Source organism: Pseudorca crassidens, chromosome 2 (genome assembly GCF_039906515.1).
Source record: "Pseudorca crassidens isolate mPseCra1 chromosome 2, mPseCra1.hap1, whole genome shotgun sequence".
In the NCBI taxonomy this organism is placed as follows: Eukaryota; Metazoa; Chordata; class Mammalia; order Artiodactyla; family Delphinidae; genus Pseudorca; species Pseudorca crassidens.
The window spans coordinates 34,413,244-34,436,035 of record NC_090297.1 but is presented as its reverse complement, the minus strand read 5'-3'; the positions used below and the strand labels follow the sequence as shown (position 1 = coordinate 34,436,035).

At 40.6% G+C, this 22,792-nt stretch overlaps 1 protein-coding gene across 8 annotated transcripts in view; it reads right to left on the bottom strand.

Moving 5' to 3' along the window:
- The window catches only part of CCDC30 (coiled-coil domain containing 30), a 172,160-nt gene extending 151,331 nt beyond the window's left edge, over positions 1–20,829 (bottom strand). For 2 of the 8 annotated variants that reach the window (XM_067725743.1, XM_067725735.1), the window contains exons 1-4: positions 19,886–20,829; positions 16,168–16,226; positions 4,672–4,744; positions 2,352–2,472 (exon numbers count right to left, since the gene is read on the bottom strand). In XM_067725743.1, the coding sequence (XP_067581844.1) occupies positions 2,352–2,472; positions 4,672–4,744; positions 16,168–16,226; positions 19,886–20,077 (445 nt within the window). In that variant the 5' untranslated portion in view covers positions 20,078–20,829. Of the gene's footprint in view, positions 1–2,351; positions 2,473–4,671; positions 4,850–16,167; positions 16,227–19,885 lie in introns of those variants that run through there. The other 6 variants (XM_067725736.1, XM_067725738.1, XM_067725737.1 and 3 more) reach the window with 6 other exon arrangements.
- Positions 20,830–22,792: the final 1,963 nt, after the last annotated feature.

The window sequence follows — 22,792 nt, the reverse complement described above, 5'->3', positions numbered from 1 at the left end:
ACTCTGCTAGGTTTCCTCCTACCTTTCATGCCACTCCTTCTCAGACTCCTTTGCTGATTTCTTACCTTTCCAACCTCTAAACACTGGAATGACCTAGGGCCCAGCTCTGAATCTTCTTCTTTTTACTCCCTAGGTTATCTCCTACAGTCCTAAGGCTTTAAATATTTGCTATATGCTGATGACCCCCAAATTTATATCTTGAGTTCACATTGCGTTCCAAACATATACAAAATTGCCTACTTGACCTTTCCACTTGGATGCCTAATATTCACATCCAATGTAGATGTCCAAAAGCAAACTCTTTACGGTGTTCCCCAAATAGGACCTCCCATGGTATCCCCCATCTGAGTAGTTAGGAACTCCAATATTTCAACTGCTCAGGCCAAAAAGCTTTGGGTCACCAGTGATTTCTCTCCTTTTCTCCCACCAACATGAAATCCATTACCAAATCATGTTAGCTCCACCTTCAAAAGACATCCTTTAATTACAGAAGCATTTCTGATGTGATTGAGGTATGTGTTCCTAAAACAAACAAGTAAACTTGTATTTCGCAAAACTGCTCTCTAAAAATAATGAGGTTTATGGAAAAAAGGTTGGCATAGAGCACTCAAAACCTTTGTCATTGTGTAGCTAGAGTGCTATAAAAAACACTGACAATCCTAATATTATACTGGTAGATTTAAACAGATGTGTCAAATTCCTAAAAAATAGAGGAATACTATAGCAAATATAGGACTCTGTATTCTTTTAAAAAATCAGGTTTACTGTAAAGGTGAGCTAATGAAGGAGCTGAGTCTGCAGAGTTGGAAACAAAGGCAAAACGCAAAAGATTAGTAATATCTTTGCAATAAGCACTTCCAAGACAAAACATGTGGCCAAACAGCCCAGAAGAGGAACATGGGATGAACGGGCTTTATGTATAAACTCCAAGGCTTGCTGGCAGCCCAAATCATTAACATGCCGGGGAAAATTACATGTGAACTTCCACATTATAGTGACATCACTCCCCTACTTCCCAATCCTTCGTGAGCTAATTTACGTTAGGAGCAGGGCATAGAGTAGCTTCTGCTTCTTACAGTATGGCAGATTAGAGCCCTGAACAGCCCTGCTGCCGAGAACAACTAAAAATGTCAGAAGAAATTTTTAAAACTCTTAAAATGCAACCACCATATGAACAAAACTAGAATGCCAGCTTTTAAGCCAGAAGAAGAAAACTCAATTATCCAATGGATAACAAAAAAGGGGAAAAAAACGAAACCCGAGTGTAGTACATATGAATTATGTCCTGTGATTAGCTCAATTTTCTCTGCACCTGAGATTCAAAATACAGAAAAACCTTCCATCAACAGACCATTATGAAAGGAAGTTCTAAAATGAAAAAAGGACAATGATCCCAAATGGGATATCTGAGATGCAAGGAAAAATGCTGAGCGAAGAAAGTCATAAATGTGTGGCAAATGTAAATAATCACTGACCATATATCATAATAATATCTAATTTATGGAGTTACACAAATACAGTATTCTAAAGGGGTCCTATCTGTATCTTCCCTTGTAGCTTTGGAGCACTTAGTAAACATTTCCTGAGCCCTTAACATGCTAGGTACTTTACGAGGCCGGTGCTGTCGAAAACACGGAAACCAGGAAGACTAGAATGAGATCTCTGCCCCAGAAGCGCTGACACAGGTAGTTAGGACATAGTGTGGTAAGTGCTGTAATCGACATTAAAGAAAATCACCACTCTGTAATCTCTCACACACATTTGAGAATATTTCAGAATGCATACCTTAAAAAGACAGGCAGAAAATACACCTAAAACATTACAAATAGTTTTCTTTCTTTTTTATAAATTTATTTATTTATTTATTTTTGGCTGTGTTGGGTCTTCGTTGTTGCGCGCAGGCTTTCTCTAGTTGCCAAGAGCGGGGGGCTATTCTTCCTTGTGGTGCACGGGGGGCTATTCTTCCTTGTGGTGCACGGGCTTCTCATTGTGGGGGCTTCTCTGGTTGCAAAGCACGGACTATAGGCACGTGAGCTTCAGAAATTGTGGCTCGCGTGCTCTAGAGCGCAGGCTCAGCAGTTGTGGCACACGGGCTTAGTTGCTCTGCGGCATGTGGGATCTTCCTGGACCAGGGCTCGAACCCGTGTCCCCTGCATTGGCAGGCGGATTCTTAAACACTGCCCCACCAGAGAAGCCCTACAAGTACTTTTCTTGAGGTGGAGGATATGTAGTAATTTTTTTTCCTTCCTTCTACTTTTACACATTTCCCAAATTTTCTGTAATTGTCTCATGCTAATTATTAGAATTAGGGAAAAAATTAAAATTTACATGTTTACAAAAGGAAAAATTACCCGGTTTGAGTTGGAGCCCTTTAAACTCATGTCTAGGCTGCTTGCTTTCCTTTTCGTAACCATGAGAAAATGCTTCCTGCTCCTCTGGTAAGTTACAGACACGGTTTGCATAATTTTCTACCTAAGAAGAAAAGAATACATTTTCTTACAAGTCTATGAAGTGAAAGAGCCATTAAGAGATCACCATACTATCAATGTTTATAATCTAAGAAATAAACAGAAAATTCAACTTGGCTTAAGTGTGGGTCTCTCTCCCTAAACTTCCTTCCAGCTGTCATATGTTATCAGACACTGTTTCCCATAGATAGGATGACACATCACCACAAATTTCTGGGACAGTCACAATCGCTGATATTTTTTTCCATTAACAAATCAGGTTTCAAATCAAGTCTCCTTATCTATGGTTTAGGAAATATGGTCATGATACTCAGGAACAGAGAAGTATCTACACAGTATTTTATATCTTAAGCAAAACTCATGATTAAGACGTCTTAAATGCTAATAGGAGCTTGTATTAAAATAAACTATTTAAAAATAGTTTCTGATTAATATGACAGCTTCACAAAAGGCACTTTTATGTGGCTAATAATAATAGATTGAAAGCTAACTATATGCTCCCGGTACTATGTTAAGGACATCAGATATTGAGTTTTCACCACAACCCTGTGACACTGTTATCTCCCACTTCATAGGTGAGGGCGGTTGAGAGAGGCTGACAGACTTGTGTTGTCAAGCAAAGCGGAAAGCGGGGAGCCGGACTTCACACTGAGGTGGGCCAGAGCCAGAGCCTGAGCTCTTACTGTGCCAAATTGCTTAGAAGGAGACTACCAAAATAACTGCATTTTGCTGAACTGTGTTGAAGCCTTTTTCGGGGACAACTGCTCAGAATATGAACAAAAAGCTGAATGATATAGTAGAAGGAACACAGAACTGCAGTCCAACTTTATCACTCCCTGGTATGCTTCAGTTTCCTCCTCTTTAAAATGGTAGGAACAATACTACCTATTTCTAATAATAACAGTCATAATTTATTGAATACTTGCTGGGTGCCAAGTACGTATGTGAAATGTTTTCTACACGTTAATATGTGTAAACCTCACAAATCCTTTTGAAGGAGCTGTTATCATCTCCAACTTTCGGAAGAGAAATTTCAAGCTCAAAGAAGTTGAGTAACTTGCCCAAGGTTACACAGAGAGTCAGTGCCAAAGGCAATTTTTCACCCCCAACTGCCTAATGTTAAAGTTCATGGTCTACTATGCTATCCTGCTTTTGTTCTAAAGGAGCTGTACTCTTCTTTAAGAGTTTGGAAATCAAACTGCCCTCTAAGAGTTAAATTTAAAAATCAACAAGTTAGCTGAGCTGAGCTGTCAAAACACAACACAGTGATCTGCAAGCAACCTGAGAAAATTTTATTAACTCATTTAAAGAAAGTAGCTTATATATAAGCAAGTAGGTTGATCAATACTGGACACATCAAAAAGAGTGATTAAAGAGTCAAAACGTGCCATTATCTGCTCATCTAAGGGCTAGGTACCCTGGCTCTAGGATATAACAGGTCCAGAAATAAGGGCAGGTACGAATAGCTTTATGGTGTAAATCTGGCTATCTTAGCTACTAGTGCTCTAAAAAATTAGAATCATTCGTTCAGCAAGTAGACATTTGATTAAAATTTGGCTTCCTATGTAGTGTGCCTGTAGGGAAAAAAGGCATCAGTCACGGATACATGTGTCTGGTTCCTTTGGCAGTTATATTTCTCACTGTCAACTAAAAAGCTAGTATCTATTTTTCTACAAACTTCTCTGTGAGTTTGGTCAACACAAGGTCACCTTTGAGAAGCAGATCCACTCACAGTACACTGACTAATCAGGTTTCTAAGCCTACTAGGAGGAGAGTCAGCTAGAGGGTTGGTTATTGATACAAGGATGAATTTACCAAGATAATGAAAGCACGTTGAGCAGACCTATTTGGATAGTCAACTAGTCATCTCTGGGCAATGTCCTGTACATGTACTCTATTGGAAACCAATACAGCTTGTTGACATATTTCATTAAAAGAAAAGTGTACATGTGGGTGCTTTGCAAATTATACACTGATATTCAAATGCTGGTTTTTAATACGTTAATATAATGAAGGACAATGAACAAAACCAGAGCCATCTTTTTTCTTTTCTTTTTGGCTGCACTGCGCAGCATGCGGAACTTCCCTGACCAGGGATGGAACCCGTACCCCCTGCACTGGAAACATGGGGTCTTAACCATTGGACCACCAGGGAAGTCCCAAAACCACAGCTATCTTAAAACTTTATGATATTACTTCTTACTTCTTTAATTTCTTCCATGTGCTTCCCTGACAGCTCTTCTAGATTTCTGGTAGCAGTCCTCAGCCTGTCTTTGCTGTAACAAGCACCAGACAAAGTAGAGTTGTTCTTCTGTAAAGGCAAGGAGTTCAATCCCTTCTTTCTCAAGATGGTGAAGTAAGTCTTCTAATTGAACTTTTCCCTTGATAAAAGACATAAGCATATGTGTAAGTATACACACGTGTAAGTATACAACTGAGCATGCAAGAAATCTCATATGTACAGTTAGACTCTCTACAAAGTATAGTTTAGTTTTCCTATTAATTAATGGTTATGTTATCCATTTATAATGATCACTTACATGAAATAGCTAGCAATACAAAAAATATTAAAGCTTTGAAGAGTTGTATTATATCTTCTAAAATAAGAAATGACATGAAATATATGCGTTAAAAAAAATCAGCTTTCTGTCTGCCCAGTTCTGAAGTTTGCAATTTAATAATATGAAAATCTCCCACAGGCCCCTTGCGATGTTATAAATTCCAAAGAAGTTTCTGTCTATTCTTTTGAATATTTAGAAATAAAAGGACTCCTCTGGAAGCTAGAGAGCCCATTAATTCTGTACTATCAAGGAACTATTTTGCTCACAGAATATGTCTTATAATTTTTGTTGACTTCTAAGTCATTCAACTCTCTTCTAAAACTTCTTGATCTAAGCCTGCCATAGATATTATCTTTAATTTTTTTTAACTTGGAAGTAGTCATGCTACATAACAGCTTGCACTACATGGTGGGGGAGATATAAATGTCTGCTGATTGATGAAGTGGTATCTGTATTAGTAGAATCACTAACTGTGAATAAGACTTGCTGGTACAATCAAACATAACTTTTAACCAAGTTAATCTGACTCAGATTGTAGGGATAAGCACAACTGTTATTGTACTGCAGCTAGTCTACATAATTATATTCAGTTTTGCTTTTTAAGAGCCAAACTATATTTTGATTATTTTTATCTTTTCTTGCTAAGTTTTCCAGAGTCGCATCCTTTTCACATCAACAGTTTTTGTGGACGATAAACAGAATGTTAATTATCATCTGATAATTAAAAAACAAAAAAGGGGACCCAGATCTGAATCTTTGTGCCCCCATGTGTCCTCCCCATGACTTACAGCTAAAAGTCTTCTCGTGCTCCTCCCCACTCTACCCCCATCGTCTGGTCCGCACCGTTACCCTCCTCCCTACAAGGTTTTAGTCCTGGGTATCAGGGCACACTAGGAATACATTACATTCTATGAGGCCTATTTGACAATACAGAAAAATGTTTATAATAAAGAGAAAAAGTAGACATAAAGGTATTATTACAACTATGGTAAAAACCAGACACAGAAGGAAAAGAATGGAAGCAAACACATCAAAATGTTAAAACACAGTTGTGATAAACTGATGAGATTGTGAATAATTAGAAAACAAATGTTTGAATTATTACATGTCCTATACTGGGAGTTGTTTGCCCCCGGAGAGTAGCATAGCCCCCACCCGCCATGTTGTGGGGTGGAGTGGGAGAGTCTTAGGCTGGAGGAAGTGGAAAGGAGAAGGGGATGGGGGATACTGAGAATACCTTTGGATCCTTGGCTTCTGGGAGATTTGGGGTATCGGAAGGTAAGCAGGGATATAGGAAGAAGGGGCTTGGCCGGTCAGGAGGGCGGTAGAGGCTGCAAGTCAATACCCAACTCATCCAAGCTCCTAGACTGAACACCCTTCCAAAGCCAGAGATCTTTAACCTCCATTCCACTTAGTCATCCATGCCCATGGCTACAACCAAGCTCTTGCCATAGCCTAAACTACTGTTGAAATCCTGCAGTCCTCAGCTCCAAATGTCCCACTCTGATCACCACCTTCTGCTCTTTTCTGTGTGTGTGGTAAATTCATGAAACTGAAAATTTACCATTTTAACCATACTTAAGTGTAGAATTCAGTGGCATTAAGCACATTCACACTGTTGTGCAATCATCACCGCTATCCATTTTCAGAACTTTTCATTATCCCAAACATAAACTCTGTACCCATTAAACAATGAGTCCCCATTTCCCACTGTATTCTTCTTTCTGTAGCTATAAATCTGCCTATTCTAGGTACCTCATATAGGTGGAATCCCACATTTGTCCTTTTATTTCTGGCTTATTTCCCTTAGCATAATGTCTTTAGGTTTCATCCACTTTAGAGCATGGATCAGAATTTCCTTCCTTTTTAAGGTGTAATAACATGGAATTGTATGTATTTTGTTTATCCATTCATCTGTTGATGGACATTTGGGTTGTTTCCACCTTTTGACCATTGTGAATAATGCTGCTATGAACACTGGTGTAACAAGCATCTGTTTCAGTCCCTGCTCGTTGTTTTGGAATTGCTGGATATATAAATCTATGTTTAACTTTTTGAGGAACTGCCATAAAAATATAAATAATAACCATAGTAATGGGTATGAAGTTGTTGCTTTCTTAAACTATACTTATTCTATAATAATAGTTGAACCCTCCAGTCCCTGGACCATTACATCCTCTCTCAAACTACCAGAAACTCTTTGGTTTCACTTATTTCCCCCTCAAGCCTGGACCCAACTGTTGTTCATTTCAATCAATCTCTCACCAATGTCCCCAGTTATCTAGCTCCTTGTCTCACCTTCCCTGCAAACCCAAACCCAGGGGAAAGTTTGACCATTTGACTTTCCTCTGCCTAATTTTAGTTTGCTGAGTTGCTGGTAGAGAAAAACGCAACAAGTATGCAGACCGGAGCCACTACAAATCCATGGTCTGCAGCCTGGACCAAGCTCCTTTACTTGCATAGGTCATTCTATGCGCTTTGCCAGTTTCTGCTACCATTTCACTCTGTAAATATTCAGGATTTCCATCTCTCCCATCAAACTCCAAATCTCACGTCTCCCCTCCACCTCTCCCACCAAACTCCAAATCTCACCTCTCCCCTCTGCTGGTCGACGACCTTGTCTCCCATAGCACTAGTAAAACTAAGGCCATCATAAAACTCTGGATATCACCACCGGCGTTCGTTACTGGCTGCATAAACCTGGGAAGTTTTCTTTGTCTTTAAGATCTGTGATTCTCCTGCGACTTGTTAAACTAAAAGTTACAATGGTTAGCACAACAAACTCCACCATTAGGAAACTCTTCTGTTTAGAAATAAAGACTATCGGAAGATGGTGGAAGAGTAAGACACGGAGATCACCTTCCTCCCCACACATACACCAGAAATGCATCTACACGTGTAACAACTCCTACAGAACACCTACTGAACGCTGGCAGAAGACCTCAGACCTCCCAAAAGGCAAGAAACTCCCCCACGTACCTGGGTAGGGCAAAAGAAAAACGAATAGGCCCGTGAGCCATGACCGCTGAGCCTGCGCGTCCACAGCGCAGCGGGAGAGGCCACAACAGTGAGAGGCCCGCGTACCAGGAAAAAAAAAAAAAAAGAATAAACAGAGACAAAAGGATAGGGACGGGACCTGCGCCAGTGGGAGGGAGCTGTGAAGGAGGAAAGGTTTCCACAGACTAGGAAGCCACTTCGCGGGTGGAGACTGTGGGTGGCGGAGGGGGAAAGCTTCGGTGCCGTGGGGAAGAGCGCAGCAACAGGGTGCGGAGGGCAAAGCGCAGAGATTCCCGCACAGAGGATGGGTGCCGACCGGCACTCACCAGCCCGAGAGGCTTGCCTGCTCACCCGCAGGGGAGGGCGGGGCTGGGAGTTGAGGCTCGCGCTTTGGTCGGAGCTCCGGGAGAGGACTGGGGTTGGCGGCGTGAACACATCTTGCAGGGGGCTAGTGCACCACAGCTAGCCGAGAGGGAGTCCGGGAAAAAGTCTGGAGCTGTCTAAGCGGCAAGAGACTTTTTTCTTCCCTCTATGTTTCCTGGTGCGTGAGGAGAGGGGATTAAGAGCGCTGCTTAACGGAGCTCCAGAGACGGGCGCGAGCCGCGGCTAAAAGCACAGACCCCAGAGACGGGCATGAGATGCTAAGGTTGCTGCTGCCGCCACCAAAAAGCCTGTGTGCGAGCACAGGTTACTATCCACACCCCCCTTCCGGGGAGCCTGTGCAGCCCGCCACTGCCAGGGTCCCGGGATCCAGGGACAACTTCCCCGGGAGAACTCACGGCGCGCCTCAGGCTGGTGCAACGTCACGCCGGCCTCTGCCGCCGCAGGCTCGCCCCACACTCCGTACCCCTCCCTCCCCCCGGCCTGCGTGAGCCCGAGTCCCCGAAGCAGCTGCTTCTTTAACCCCGTCCTGTCTGAGCGAAGAACAGACGCCCTCAGGCGACCTACACGCAGAGGCGGGGCCAAATCCAAAGTTGAGCCCTGGGAGCTGTGCGAACCGAGAAGAGAAAGGGAAATCTCTCCCAGCAGCCTCAGGAGCAGTGGATTAAATCTCCACAACCAACTTGATGTACCTGCATCTGTGGAATACCTGAATAGACAACGAACCATCCCAAATTGAGGAGGTGGACTTTGAAAGATTTACGATTTTTTCCCCTTTTCCTCTTTTTGTGAGTATGTATATGTATGCTTCTGTGTGAAATTCTGTCTGTATAGCTTTGCTTCCACCATTTGTCCTAGGGTTCTATCCGTCCGTTTTTTTGTTTTAGTTTTTTTCTTAATAATTATTTTTTTATTTTAATAACTTTATTATATTTTATCTTATTTTATTTTACTTTACCTTCTTTCTTTCTTTTTTTCCTTCCTTCCCTCCATCCTTCCTTCCTCCCTCCCTCCTTTCTTTCTTTCTTTCTTTTTCTTTCTTTTATTCTTTCTACTTCTACTAATTCTTTCTTTCTACTTTTTCTCCCTTTTATTCTGAGCCTTGTGGATGAAAGGCTCTTGGTGCTACAGCCAGGAGTCAGTGCTGTGCCTCTGAGGTGGGAGAGCCAACTTCAGGACACTGGTCCACAAGAGACCTCCCAGCTCCACATAATATCAAACAGCGAAAATCTCCCAGAGATCTCCATCTCAGCACCAGCACCCAGCTTCACTCAACGACCAGCAAGCAACAGTGCTGGAGACCGTATGCCAAACAACTAGTAAGACAGGAACACAACCACACCCATTAGCAGAGAGGCTGCCTAAAATCATAATAAGGCCACAGACACCCCAAAACATACCACCAGATGTGGACCTGCCCACCAGAAAGACAAGATCCAGCCTCATCCACCAGAACACAGGCACCAGTCCCCTCCACCAGGAAGCCTACCCAACCCACTGAACCAACTTTAGCCACTGGGAACAGACACCAAAAACAACAGGAACTACGAACCTGCAGCCTGCAAAAAGGAGACCGCAAACACAGTAAGATAAGCAAAATGAGAACACAGAGAAACACACAGCAGATGAAGGAGCAAGTCAAAAACCCACCAGACCTAACAAATGAAGAGGAAATAGGCAGTCTACCTGAAAAAGAATTCAGAATAATGATAGTAAAGATGATCCAAAATCTTGGAAATAGAATAGACAAAATGCAAGAAACATTTAACAAGGACCTTGAAGAACTAAAGATGAAACAAACAACGATGAACAACACAATGAATGAAATTAAAAATACTCTAGAAGGGATCAATAGCAGAATAACTGAGTCAGAAGAACGGATAAGTGACCTGGAAGATAAAATAGTGGAAATAACTACTGCAGAGCAGAACAAAGAAAAAAGAATGAAAAGAATGGAGGACAGTCACAGAGACCTCTGGGACAACATTAAACACACCAACATTCGAATTATAGGGGTTCCAGAAGAAGAAGAGAAAAAGAAAGGGACTGAGAAAATATTTGAAGAGATTATAGTTGAAAACTTCCCTAATATGGGAAAGGAAATAGTTAATCAAGTCCAGAAAGCACAGAGAGTCCCATACAGGATAAAAACAAGGAGAAATACGCCAAGACACATGTTAATCAAACTGTCAAAAATTAAATACAAGAAAACACATTAAAAGCAGCAAGGGAAAAACAACAAATAACACACAAGGGAATCCCCATAAGGTTAACAGCTGACCTTTCAGCAGAAACTCTGCAAGCCAGAAGGGACTGGCAGGACATATTTAAACTGATGAAGGAGAAAAACCTGCAACCAAGATTACTCTACCCAGCAAGGATGTCATTCAGATTTGATGGAGAAATTTACAGAAAAGCAAAAGCTGAGAGAGTTCAGCACCACCAAACCAGCTTTACAACAAATGCTAAAGGAACTTCTCTAGGCAAGAAACACAAGAGAAGGAAAAGACTTACACTAACAAACCCACAACAATTAAGAAAATGGGAATAGGAACATACATATCGATAATTACCTTAAATGTAAATGGATTAAATGCTCCCACCAGAAGACACATATTGGCTGAATGGATAAAAAAACAAGACCCATATATATGCTGTCTACAAGAGACCCACTTCAGACCTAGAGACACATACAGACTGAAAGTAAGGGGATGGAAAAAGATATTCCATGCAAATGGAAACCAAAAGAAAGCTGGAGTAGCAATTCTCGTATCAGACAAAATAGACTTTAAAATAAAGACTATTAGAAGAGACAAAGAAGGACACTACATAATGATCAAGGGATCGATCCAAGAAGAAGATATAACAATTGTAAATATTTATGCACCCAACAAAGGAGTACCTCAATACATAAGGCAAATACTAACAGCCATAAAAGGGGAAATTGACAGTAACACATTCATAGTAGGGGACTTTAACACCCCACTGTCACCAATGGACAGATCATCCAAAATGAAAATAAATAAGGAAACACAAGCTTTAAATGATACATTAAACAAGATGGACTTAATTGACATTTATAGGAAATTCCATCCAAAAACAACAGAATACACATTTTTCTCAAGTGCTCATGGAACATTCCCCAGGATAGATCATATCTTGGGTCACAAATCAAGCCTTGGTAAATTTAAGAAATTGAAATTGTATCAAGTATCTTTTCCGACCACAGGATTTGAGACTAGATATCAATTACAGGAAAAGATCTGTAAAAAATACAAACATATGGAGGCTAAACAATACACTACTTAATAACAAAGTGATCACTGAAGAAATCAAAGAGGAAATAAAAAAATACCTAGAAACAAATGACAATGGAGACACGACAACCCAAAACCTATGGGATGCAGCAAAAGCAGTTCTAAGAGGGAAGTTTATAGCAATACAATTCTAACTTAAGAAACAGGAAACATCTCGAATAAACAACCTAACCTTGCACCTAAAGCAATTAGAGAAAGAAGAACAAAAAAAACCCGAAAGTAGCAAAAGGAAAGAAATCATAAAAATCAGATCAGAAATAAATGAAAAATAAATGAAGGAAACAATAGCAAAGATCAATAAAACTAAAACCTGGTTCTTTGAGAATATAAACAAAATTGATAAACCATTAGCCAGACTCATCAAGAAAAAAAGGGAGAAGACTCAAATCAATAGAATTAGAAATGAAAAAGGAGAAGTAACAACTGACATTGCAGAAATACTAAAGATCATGTGAGATTACTACAAGCAACTCTATGACAATAAAATGGACAACCTGGAAGAAATAGACAAATTCTTAGAAATGCACAACCTTCCAAGACTGAATCAGGAAGAAATAGAAAATATGAACAGACCAATCACAAGCACTGAAATTGAAACTGTGATTAAAAATCTTGCAACAAACAAAAGCCCAGGACCAGATGGCTTCACAGGCGAATTCTATCAAACATTTATAGAAGAGCTAACACCTATCCTTCTCAAATTCTTCCAAAATATAGCAGAGGGAGGAACACTCCCAAACTCATTCTACGAGGCCACCATCACCTTGACACCAAAACCAGACAAGGATGTCACAAAGAAAACTACAGGCCAATATCACTGATGAACATAGATGCAAAAATCCTCAACAAAATACTAGCAAACAGAATCCAACAGCACATTAAAAGGATCATACACCATGATCAAGTGGGGTTTATTCCAGGAATGCAAGGATTCTTCAATATAGGCAAATCAATCAATGTGATAAACTATATTAACAAATTGGAGGAGAAAAACCATATGATTATCTCAATAGATTCAGAGAAAGCTTCTGACAAAATTCAACACCCATTTATGATAAAACCCCTGCAGAAAGTAGGCATAGAGGGAACTTTCCTCAACATAATAAAAGCCATATATGACAAACCCATAGCCAACATCATCCTCAATGGTGAAAATCTGAAAGCATTTCCACTAAGATCAGGAACAAGACAAGGTTGCTCACTCTCACCCCTCTTATTCAACAGAGTTTTGGAAGTTTTAGCCACAGCAATCAGAGAAGAAAAGGAAATAAAAGGAATCCAAATCAGAAAAGAAGAAGTAAAGCTGTCACTGTTTGCAGATGACATGATACTATACATAGAGAATCCTAAAGATGCTACCAGAAAACTACTACAGCTAATCAATGAATTTGGTAAAGTAGCAGGATATAAAATTAATGCACAGAAATCTCTGGCATTCCTATACACTAATGATGAAAAATCTGAAAGTGAAATCAAGAAAACACTCCCATTTACAAGTGCAACAAAAAGAATAAAATACCTAGGAATAAACCGACTTAAGGAGACAAAAGACCTGTATGCAGAAAATTATAAGACACTGATGAAAGAAATTAAAGATGATACAAATAGATGGAGAGATATACCATGTTCTTGGATTGGAAGAATCAACATTGTGAAAATGACTCTACTACCCAAAGCAATCTACAGATTCAATGCAATCCCTATCAAACTACCACTGGCATTTTTCACAGAACTAGAACAAAAAATTTCACAATTTGTATGGAAACACAAAAGACCCCAAATAGCCAAAGCAATCTTGAGAACGAAAAATGGAGCTGGCGCAATCCGGCTCCCTGACTTCAGACTATACTACAAAGCTACAGTAATCAAGACAGCATGGTACTGGCACAAAAAACGAAAGATAGATCAATGGAACAGGATAGAAAGCCCAGAGATAAAGCCATGCACATATGGTCACCTTATCTTTGATAAAGGAGGCAGGAATATACAGTGGAGAAAGGACAGCCTCTTCAATAAGTGGTGCTGGGAAAACTGAATAGGTACATGTAAAAGCATGAGATTAGATCAGTCCCTAACACCACACACAAAAATAAGCTCAAAATGGATTAAAGACCTAAATATAAGGCCAGAAACTATCAAACTCTTAGAGGAAAACATAGGCAGAACACTCTATGACATAAATCACAGCAAGATCCTTTTTGACCCACCTCCTAGAGAAATGGAAATAAAAACAAAAATAAACAAATGGGACCTAATGAAACTTAAAAGCTTTTGCACGGCAAAGGAAACCATAAACAAGACCAAAAGACAACCCTCAGAATGGGAGAAAATATTTGCAAATGAAGCAACTGACAAAGGATTAATTTCCAAAATTTATAAGCAGCTCATGCAGCTCAATAAAAAAAAAACAAACAACCCAATCCAAAAATGGGCAGAAGACCTAAATAGACATTTCTCCAAAGAAGATATGCAGACTGCCAACAAACACATGAAAGAATGCTCAACTTCGTTAATCATTAGAGAAATGCAAATGAAAATTACAATGACATATCACCTCACACCACTCAGAATGGCCATCATCAAAAAAATCTAGAAACAATAAATGCTGGAGAGGGTGTGGAGAAAAGGGAACCCTCTTGCACTGCTGGTGGGAATGTTAATTGGTACAGCCACTATGGAGAACAGTATGGAGGTTCCTTAAAAAACTAAAAATAGAACTACCATATGACCCAGCAATCCCACTACTGGGCATATACCCTGAGAAAACCATAATTCAAAAAGAGTCATGTACCAAAATGTTCATTGCAGATCTATTTACAATAGCCCGGAGATGGAAGCAACCTAAGTGTCCATCATCGGATGAATGGATAAAGAAGATGTGGCACATATATACAATGGAATATTACTCAGCCATAAAAAGAAACGAAATTGAGCTATTTGTAGTGAGGTGGAGGGACCTGGAGTCTGTCATACAGAGTGAAGTAAGTCAGAAAGAGAAAGACAAATACCGTATGCTAACACATATATATGGAATTTAAGAGAAAAAAAATGTCATGAAGAACCTAGGGATAAGACAGGAATAAAGACACAGACCTACTAGAGAATGGACTTGAGGATATGGGGAGGGGGAAGGGTAAGCTGTGACAAAGCAAGAGAGAGGCATGGACATATATACACTACCAAACGTAAGGTAGATAGCTAGTGGGAAGCAGCCGCATAGCACAGGGAGATCAGCTCGGTGCTTTGTGACCGCCTGGATGGGTGGGATAGGGAGGGAGGGAGACGCAAGAGGGAAGAGATATGGGAAAGTATGTGTATGTATAAGTGGTTCACTTTGTTATAAAGCAGAAACTAAACCCCATTGTAAAGCAATTATACTCTAATAAAGATGTAAAAAAAAAAAAGATGGACTGCAAATCATGAAGGACATATTTCTAAACTAAGTGGCAAATTAAGCTATTAGGAAATGATAAATATATTTGATTATATAAAAATTTAAAGCATCTATACAATTAACATTAAAGTTAAAAGAAAAAAAAAGAAATAAAGACTATCCAATCCCCTCCCCCCCAAAAAAAACACAAAAAAACTGGCAGCTTCTTCTGCTACCACCAATACACTAACCTTCCTCTTTCCCTCCAGGAGGAGCTTTCCATCCTCCTAACCAAAGCTAATTCCTTTACCTGTGTTCTAGATCCCATCTTCTATTGCTTCCTCAAGGAAGCTTCTTCTTTTCTGTTTGCTCATTATCTCCCTCTCTATTGACGTTGTGCCCTTAGGTCAAGAGGTCTCTGATCTTGAAAATAAAGATACAAAAGTATCTCTTCTTTGATCCCACCACATCCCCCCCAAGTTACTTTCCTCTTTCTCATGTCTTCCACACTCCTCAAATCACTGCATTTGGCTTCTGCTCTTACAACGATGCTCAAAATGCCAAATCCAGGGAACTCCCTGGTGGTCCAGTGGTTAGGACTCTCCGCTGTCACTGCCGAGGGCCCAGGTTAAATCCCTGGTCGAGGAACCACAAGCCGTGTGGCCAAAATTTAAATAATTAATTTTAAAAAATGCCAAATCCAACTGGACGTGTTTCTGCTCTTTTTATATACGACCTCTGTGCAGTATCTGCCCACTCATTTCTCTGTTCTATGATGTCACGTCACTTTCTTCTGTTTTCACTCTTACCTCCCTGGCCTTTCCTCCCCTGTGTTCTTCCTGCGCTCCTCTTCCACAGACCTGTCAAACGTCCTCATTCTTAAGGACCCTGCCTTTGGCTCTCTGCCCTTCTCACTCTCACGGGGATGAATAGCTTGGGAAAAGGAGTCTGACATACCTTCGTTCAATCCCTGGCTCCATCACTTTATAGCTGTGTGACTAACACAAGTCATCTAACTTTTTAAAACTTTGCTTTCCCCCAGATAGAATGGATATAATAGTAATGCCTACCTCATTGGGTTGTTAGGAGGATTAAATAACAATGCATCTCTGCTAAGCTCCAGCTCGATCTAGAAAAAGTGGAAAGAAACAGAAATACACTGAAGTTAGAACAAATACAAGTGCAGGTGGCAGAAACTGCCAGTTGTCCTTCAATATGTATTCTTCCCTTTTTCTGCAGAAATAAGACATTTAATTTTTTTGACTGATCACAGGGATGCCTGCTTTCAGCTTGATACAGCTGTGTGACTAAGGTCTGACCAATGGGATGTAAATGGAATTGTGTGCCACCTAGCCTAGGAAATGTCCTCGAAGGAACAGGATGTCCTCTTCCTCTTCCTCTTCCTTTCTACTGGCTGGAATGCAGACAAGATAGCTTGAACCTCGAGCAGCCATCCCAGACACCGTGAGGCGGAAGCCACAGGCCATGGAGAACATAGTAACGCAAGAGAAGAAATCTGAGTCTCTGGCAATTTCAAAATGCTGCCCTATCAGTTCTGGGCTGCTTTATTCTTGACTTTTATGTGAGAGAAATACGTTTCTTTCTCAAGCCATTACTATTTTGAGTTTTCTCACCTTTACAGCTGACCAATCCCAACTACTCAGGAGGGTTACTGGAAGAATATGATACAAGAGCATATGCTGCAAACTAAACCTAGCTACATGGGAAATGGATATGGAACTGCACAGCCATTACTAGTCTATCCTGACCCATGAGGTCTTTGTCTATGGGTTTCCTTGTGAATCTGCTCCCATTTACTTGTTTCTCTACATGGATGGACTTTCTCTGCTTGCTTACTCATCAGCTAAAAACAGCCATCCAAGTCCTAAGCCTATGTAATTTTTCAGATTAAGTCATTCCTGTTATCTACCTCTTAGTTCAAATTTATGAAAGACAGACAATTATTTGTTGCTCACCCAACGAATTACATCCCTCTTTCTGAAGTTAGTTGTCCAGTATTCCTCATTCAGTCAGTTGTGGCTGGGATAGGTTGGAAGTAGGGGTACAAATACGGCCACCAAAGCCTACTCTTTTTAAGCAAGCATTGGTGGAGAGGTACAAGTTCCAGGGGAGAGTATGTAGGCTAGGAAGGCAGTACAAAATGAGTCTACTATTTAAGACCAATGCATATCCAACTCTCTAGTGAACAACTCAGTTTGAACAATCCACTCATCTTTCTCTTACACCTGCTCCTCCTTCTGTATTCCACAGTTAATAAAATCACCATCAATATATAGCCTCCCAAGCCAGAAACCTAGGGGTTATCCTTAGCCCCTCCTTATTCATCCCACTCTCATGGACAACCAGTCCTGAATTTGTAGGTTCTACATCTTTTATGATTTTCCAGTTCATCCTCTCTTAGTTTAGCCTCTCCTCATCATTTGCCCAACTTAGGGTAATAGCATCCTTAACTGACTCCCCTGCTCCCAGGCTGGCCCCCATTCAGTCTGTACTCCACAAAGCTCTCAGACTGACCCTTGTGAATGCAAGTCACTTGCCACTTAACATTCGCATTGCTTTCAGGAAGAGTTCCAACCCTTAGCTTGGCACCAGAGAGTCTCCACAAGCTGGTTCTCGCCTGTCTCTCTCGTCTTATCTCCTGCCACACCTTGACAGCCCTTCATGCCAGTGTACGGATTGATCCCCATCATGCTGCTTATTCCATGACTTTGAATATTTGGGTCCCTCTGCCTGGAATCCTGGGTCCTTCTGCCTGTTCTGCTCTGACATCCCAGAACTAACATTTTTCCAGTGGATTTATTGAGACCCGATAGTTGAGCAATTCAAAAATTCTAAAAATGCAGATCTTGAGGTAATACAAATTCATTCTTTAAATACTAAATGCTTTGACATCTAAAGTGGGCCTAAAATTGCCCACATAACAAAGTATATGAGAATACTGTTCTTTAAAAGGAGATACTGAATAAATGCTCATTAAGTATCTTAAAAAGCCACTGTCTAGAAAGAAGCACATCCTGTAGCGATTTGGGGCTTCCAAAAATGTCTAGATGTAAAGAATGAGGCGGTATATCTGTCAAAGAAAACCGAGACAGACACAAAGAATTTTAAACGGGAGGAGAGCAAAAAGAATGAGTGCAGTCATTTCGACTTGTTCTTATTTCTCCTAGTAGGTGCCCTCCAACTACAGTGCAGGGGCCAGGACCATACCTCATGCTACAGCACATCTCCTGGCTCTGAGAAAAGGATGAACTTTGGATCCCATGGTCTTCGAGTGACATAAGGGAACACAGCAAAGAGTATGGCCATGAAAACTGAGATATCCACTTGGGTTATTCATCCTAGCCCTTCTTTCTTCCTCCTACCCAAATATAATTTAAAACTTACAGATGTCTTAAATACAGTATATATTATACCTTTTATTCCTTTTCAATCCCTGAATAAAATGAGAAAAATACTTTTTTTAGAAGTTCAGAACAATGTAGCAATGTTTAAACTTAAAATATAAAATTAAGTGAAAAAGAAAGGCAAAATGTACACTGTAATTATAACTATGTAAAAAACGTATGCACATAAGCAAGGACTGACACAGAACAGAAAAATGAACTGTTGATACGTCAAACTCAGCACTACTGACATTTGGGGCTGGCTAATTCTTTCTTGTGGGGGGTTGCTCTGTGCACAGTAGAACGTAGAGCAGCATCCCTGGCTTCTACTAACTAGCTGCCATTATACATCCCCAGTAGTGACAACTACAAATGTCTCCATCCATTGCCACATGTTCCTTACGGAGCAAAATACCCCCACCCCCGTCCAGGTTTAGAACCACTGGGCTAGGGGTGAGAGGAAAATTTTTTTAGTTTTATGTTAATATTGCCATAATGATGTTTGTTCAATAAATGCATATTGGAAGGGGAAAGGAAAACTCCTTACCATGTAGCATCTAACAGCCCCTTTTTCTCAAGAGTTAGAATTTATTCACTTCCCATTTAATGTGAAAAATTGAAAACGTTGCAGAACTTGTTTTTCTTTTCCAATCTACTATAAAAAAGAAAGCTGAATTTTTCAGTATTTGGAAACCTGACTTGGCTTTAAGCATGAACATCACAAATAACTGCTGTAATTGGCCTGAGAAATAAAAATATCTAAATCATTCTATCCCCACAAATACCTGTTAAAAAGGTACACTTTGCATATCTTCAAAATTAACTTTACATTTAAGAATAGTAAGACTCAATGAGAAACACATACTTTAAGACAAATTAAATAAAGTTTTCCATGCTAAAATACAATTGCACTGGATCTAAATAAATCATATTCTATTTTTAAGGCCTCTCTGTTCCAGTCTTTTTAGGACTATTAAGCCTGCCCCCTTGCCAAAAATATTTATTTTCAATCATTCCTCCTTTTTTTTGTTGCTGTTGTTGTTGTTTCTTGACTCACATCACAAGGGATGTTTCTGATTAACAAACTGACATGAAGAGGAGGCACAAGAACTGTTTCAAGTATCTCCTTTCCCGAAAATTCTATCGTATCACGGTTTTGGGTTCATATGGACTTAAAGTTGAAATCTTGTTACATGATCATTCTGAATGATCTTTTCACATACATGAATGCATCACTAAAATGTATGCCTAACACAGTATTCACTTAAGGAAGGAACAATCTTCCTTTTTTATATAAGACTGCGATAAGCCCAAAAAATGCATTTTGATTTTTTTCCCCTCCACTTTCAAAACACACTAGTAGAAATTTACTGTTTGTATTTACCAAAGTGTGCTTCTCCATTCTCGTCTCTAGTTTACCCGAGACAGAAAGCTTGCCGTAGCACAGAGAAACAAAGAAAATCTTCCAAATGATTCCAGGATTGGAGAATGTGAAATACTTAGATACCCAAAGCATTGTAGCAGGAAAGAAGGAGGTCGTGTAGAGATGACAGAGGTGGTGGAGACGAATGGACATTCAGGCGTGTGCAGTGTGGACAAGAAAGGGTGAGAATGGCTGCGGAATGAGCAGGATGGGAAAACTGGCGCTCAGGATTAATGAGAGAAGTGGATGAGATTGTAGCTTGAAAGGCAGAAGGTAACTGACTTGATGACGCCTGATGTTGAGGATACAAAATGCCTCCGGAGCTTCATCGGGAATTAAAGTTCTGCATGGCGAACATAGGGCACAACGGAGAAAACGGCAGTTCTTTGTTCACAGGCCGACAACCAGGGGAATCCGTGGCTCGGTGGACTTTGTCATGGCCTGGACCTTCAGATGCATTCTCTGTGCAGGGGTGAGTCTTCGCCTGGAAAGTGAGAAAAAGAACGTCTACTTAACAGACTGAGGGTTCTAAGCCCTCTTTAAATAAAAGCAGCAGCCTAATTCTAAAGGCCTGCGGCGGGTGGGTCCCGGGAAATCGGCGAATCCATCCTTACGCAGAGAAAGGCCAAGCCAGGTGAGTCTCTTCTGTCGTTCCAGGCCCTGCTGGGCAGAAAAGCGGGAAAGACCTGGAGTGCTAAAAAAAAAAAGAGCAGAGAAGAGCTGCTTTTCTCCTTGGGGCTGCGGCGGGAACCTCAGGAACCAGGCCGGAAATTGTCCTTTAGAGAGAGCGGTGAGCGTCCGGCGGCAGCTACGCTCCACCGCTGCACAGCGGAGAGCTGCAGGTGCCGGTCCGGTCACGGGCGTCATAGCAACCGCGCTCTCTGCGGAGACGCCGCGTCCTTCCGGCGGGAACCATAGAAACGACACGCACCATTGGCTCAGGGGCTGTGCTTCCTGCCAGAGACCATTGCTACGGCGCAGAACATTGGCCTCTGGCTTAGCTCCGGGAACGAAGGTACGGTTCATCCCATTGGCTCTGTAGTAACCATGGAAACGTAACGGCGTGTATCTGCAACTTTTAAGTGTAAGTTTTGCCACAGGGTGTTTATAGTTCTCTAGTAGCTTCCCGCCAGACCTTATCGAGAGCCGAAGCCTAATAAACTTGGATTTATTTTTCTAGAAGTAACTTCATTCTTAAAGGGGGAGGTTGCTAGGTCAGGGGTTCTGAATTTTAGGTCAGAATCTGTCACTCATTACCTGGGTGGGGCACCTAAGACAAATCACAACACTTTTGGAATCGGCTTATTATTGTAAAAATGAAGAAACAGGACTTGACTAGAACTATCCCTAAAGCTGAAGTCCTTCAGAAGCCCTAAGCACTGAAAATTCGGTTTATGCGAACAGTATCCTCCACCTATGTAATGCAAAATAAAAATATCTAAAAGACACAAAATTTAACATAGCCTCGGTTTTTATCATCTTCATTTAAATGCTCTTACCGCAAGATTCTAGTTAGTTCATCAAAGCTCGATTTTATTCATGTTTTGGGGCCCTTGCTTTGCTGGTATCCCAAACACATACTTGACATTTCTTAGTCTTATTCTAGTTTCTCATAGGATCCTTGCCAAAGCTTTGCCGGTTCTACATGCATTATCTGGACGGATCTTATCCCTTACTTTCTAGAAGTGCTTCAATCTCTCCCTCTGGCACCAGAGCCCTTGCAAGTGTTTTTCTCTCTGATCTGAAATGCTCACCACCATCACCTCCAGCCCACTTAACTTCTATGTAGCAGTTCAAGTGTCATTTCCTCCTCAAGGATACTTTCCTTAGTCCTCTGATCTAGATCAAGTTCCTTATTTGCTCTCATTGACTTATGTTCCTTTTCATTCTTAGGTTGTTTTTTTTTTTTTGTCCGAGCCGTGGCTTGGTATTGAACCCGGCCACGGCAGTGAAAGCGCCGCATCCTAACCATTAGACCACCCTCATTCTTAGTTTTCTTTCATTCTTTACACACTTCCATTTGCTGATTAAACAAACAAACAAAACAACTTCTTGGAATTTTTACATGTGTAAATACTGTTTAAATGCTCTGAATGGAAACTAAACTGAATTGGAAAACACTCTAAATAATTCCATTTAGGGTAGTGGTGGTTGTTTTTAAGCATTAACAAAACACAACAGAAAATGGTTCCCAAGGGAAGTAATAATTATGATAAAAACAAACATTAGAATCACTTCTAGTTCTAACTCCATTTATCCTCACTGTACAGTCAAAGATAATGACAGCCATCATCCACATAAGCTATAGATGTAGGGAAGAAAATCAATCTTTTATTTCATGCCCCTTTAGTACTGCAGCCACTGCCTAGCCTGTTGCTTTTTAGGTTTTGCCAATTGAACCAGAAGTTAATTTAAAATTTTTGTTCAATAGGATTTCTGCTTCCAGAGAAGTCCTGATTGCTGCAGGTATTTTTCCTCTGCTTCCTGATTTACTGAAGTCACATTTCCTAAACACTTCACCTGAAGTATTTAGATGTGTCTTAGCACTTCTGTTCATATCTTTTCAATTAAAGTTTATTGTACTTCTGTTATCAGACACACTTTGGGCTACCCTTCCCAACTCACCCCATGAACTGCATTTTAACTCATTTATGTGAGGTAGAGTACTTGCTTCCACCTAGTTCTTAACGGTAGTTTTTCACGTTGCACTCCGGACCATCCTATGGGTCATCTAGGGTATTTCTCAGGACTGCACTTCTTTTGCACTCCCAACTCAAAGCCCAGGACAGTGGGAGCTTTGGAAACACTGCTTTGCTAAGTGAGAAAAACAGCAATTGCAAACATTTATTTAATGTGAATTACGTGCCA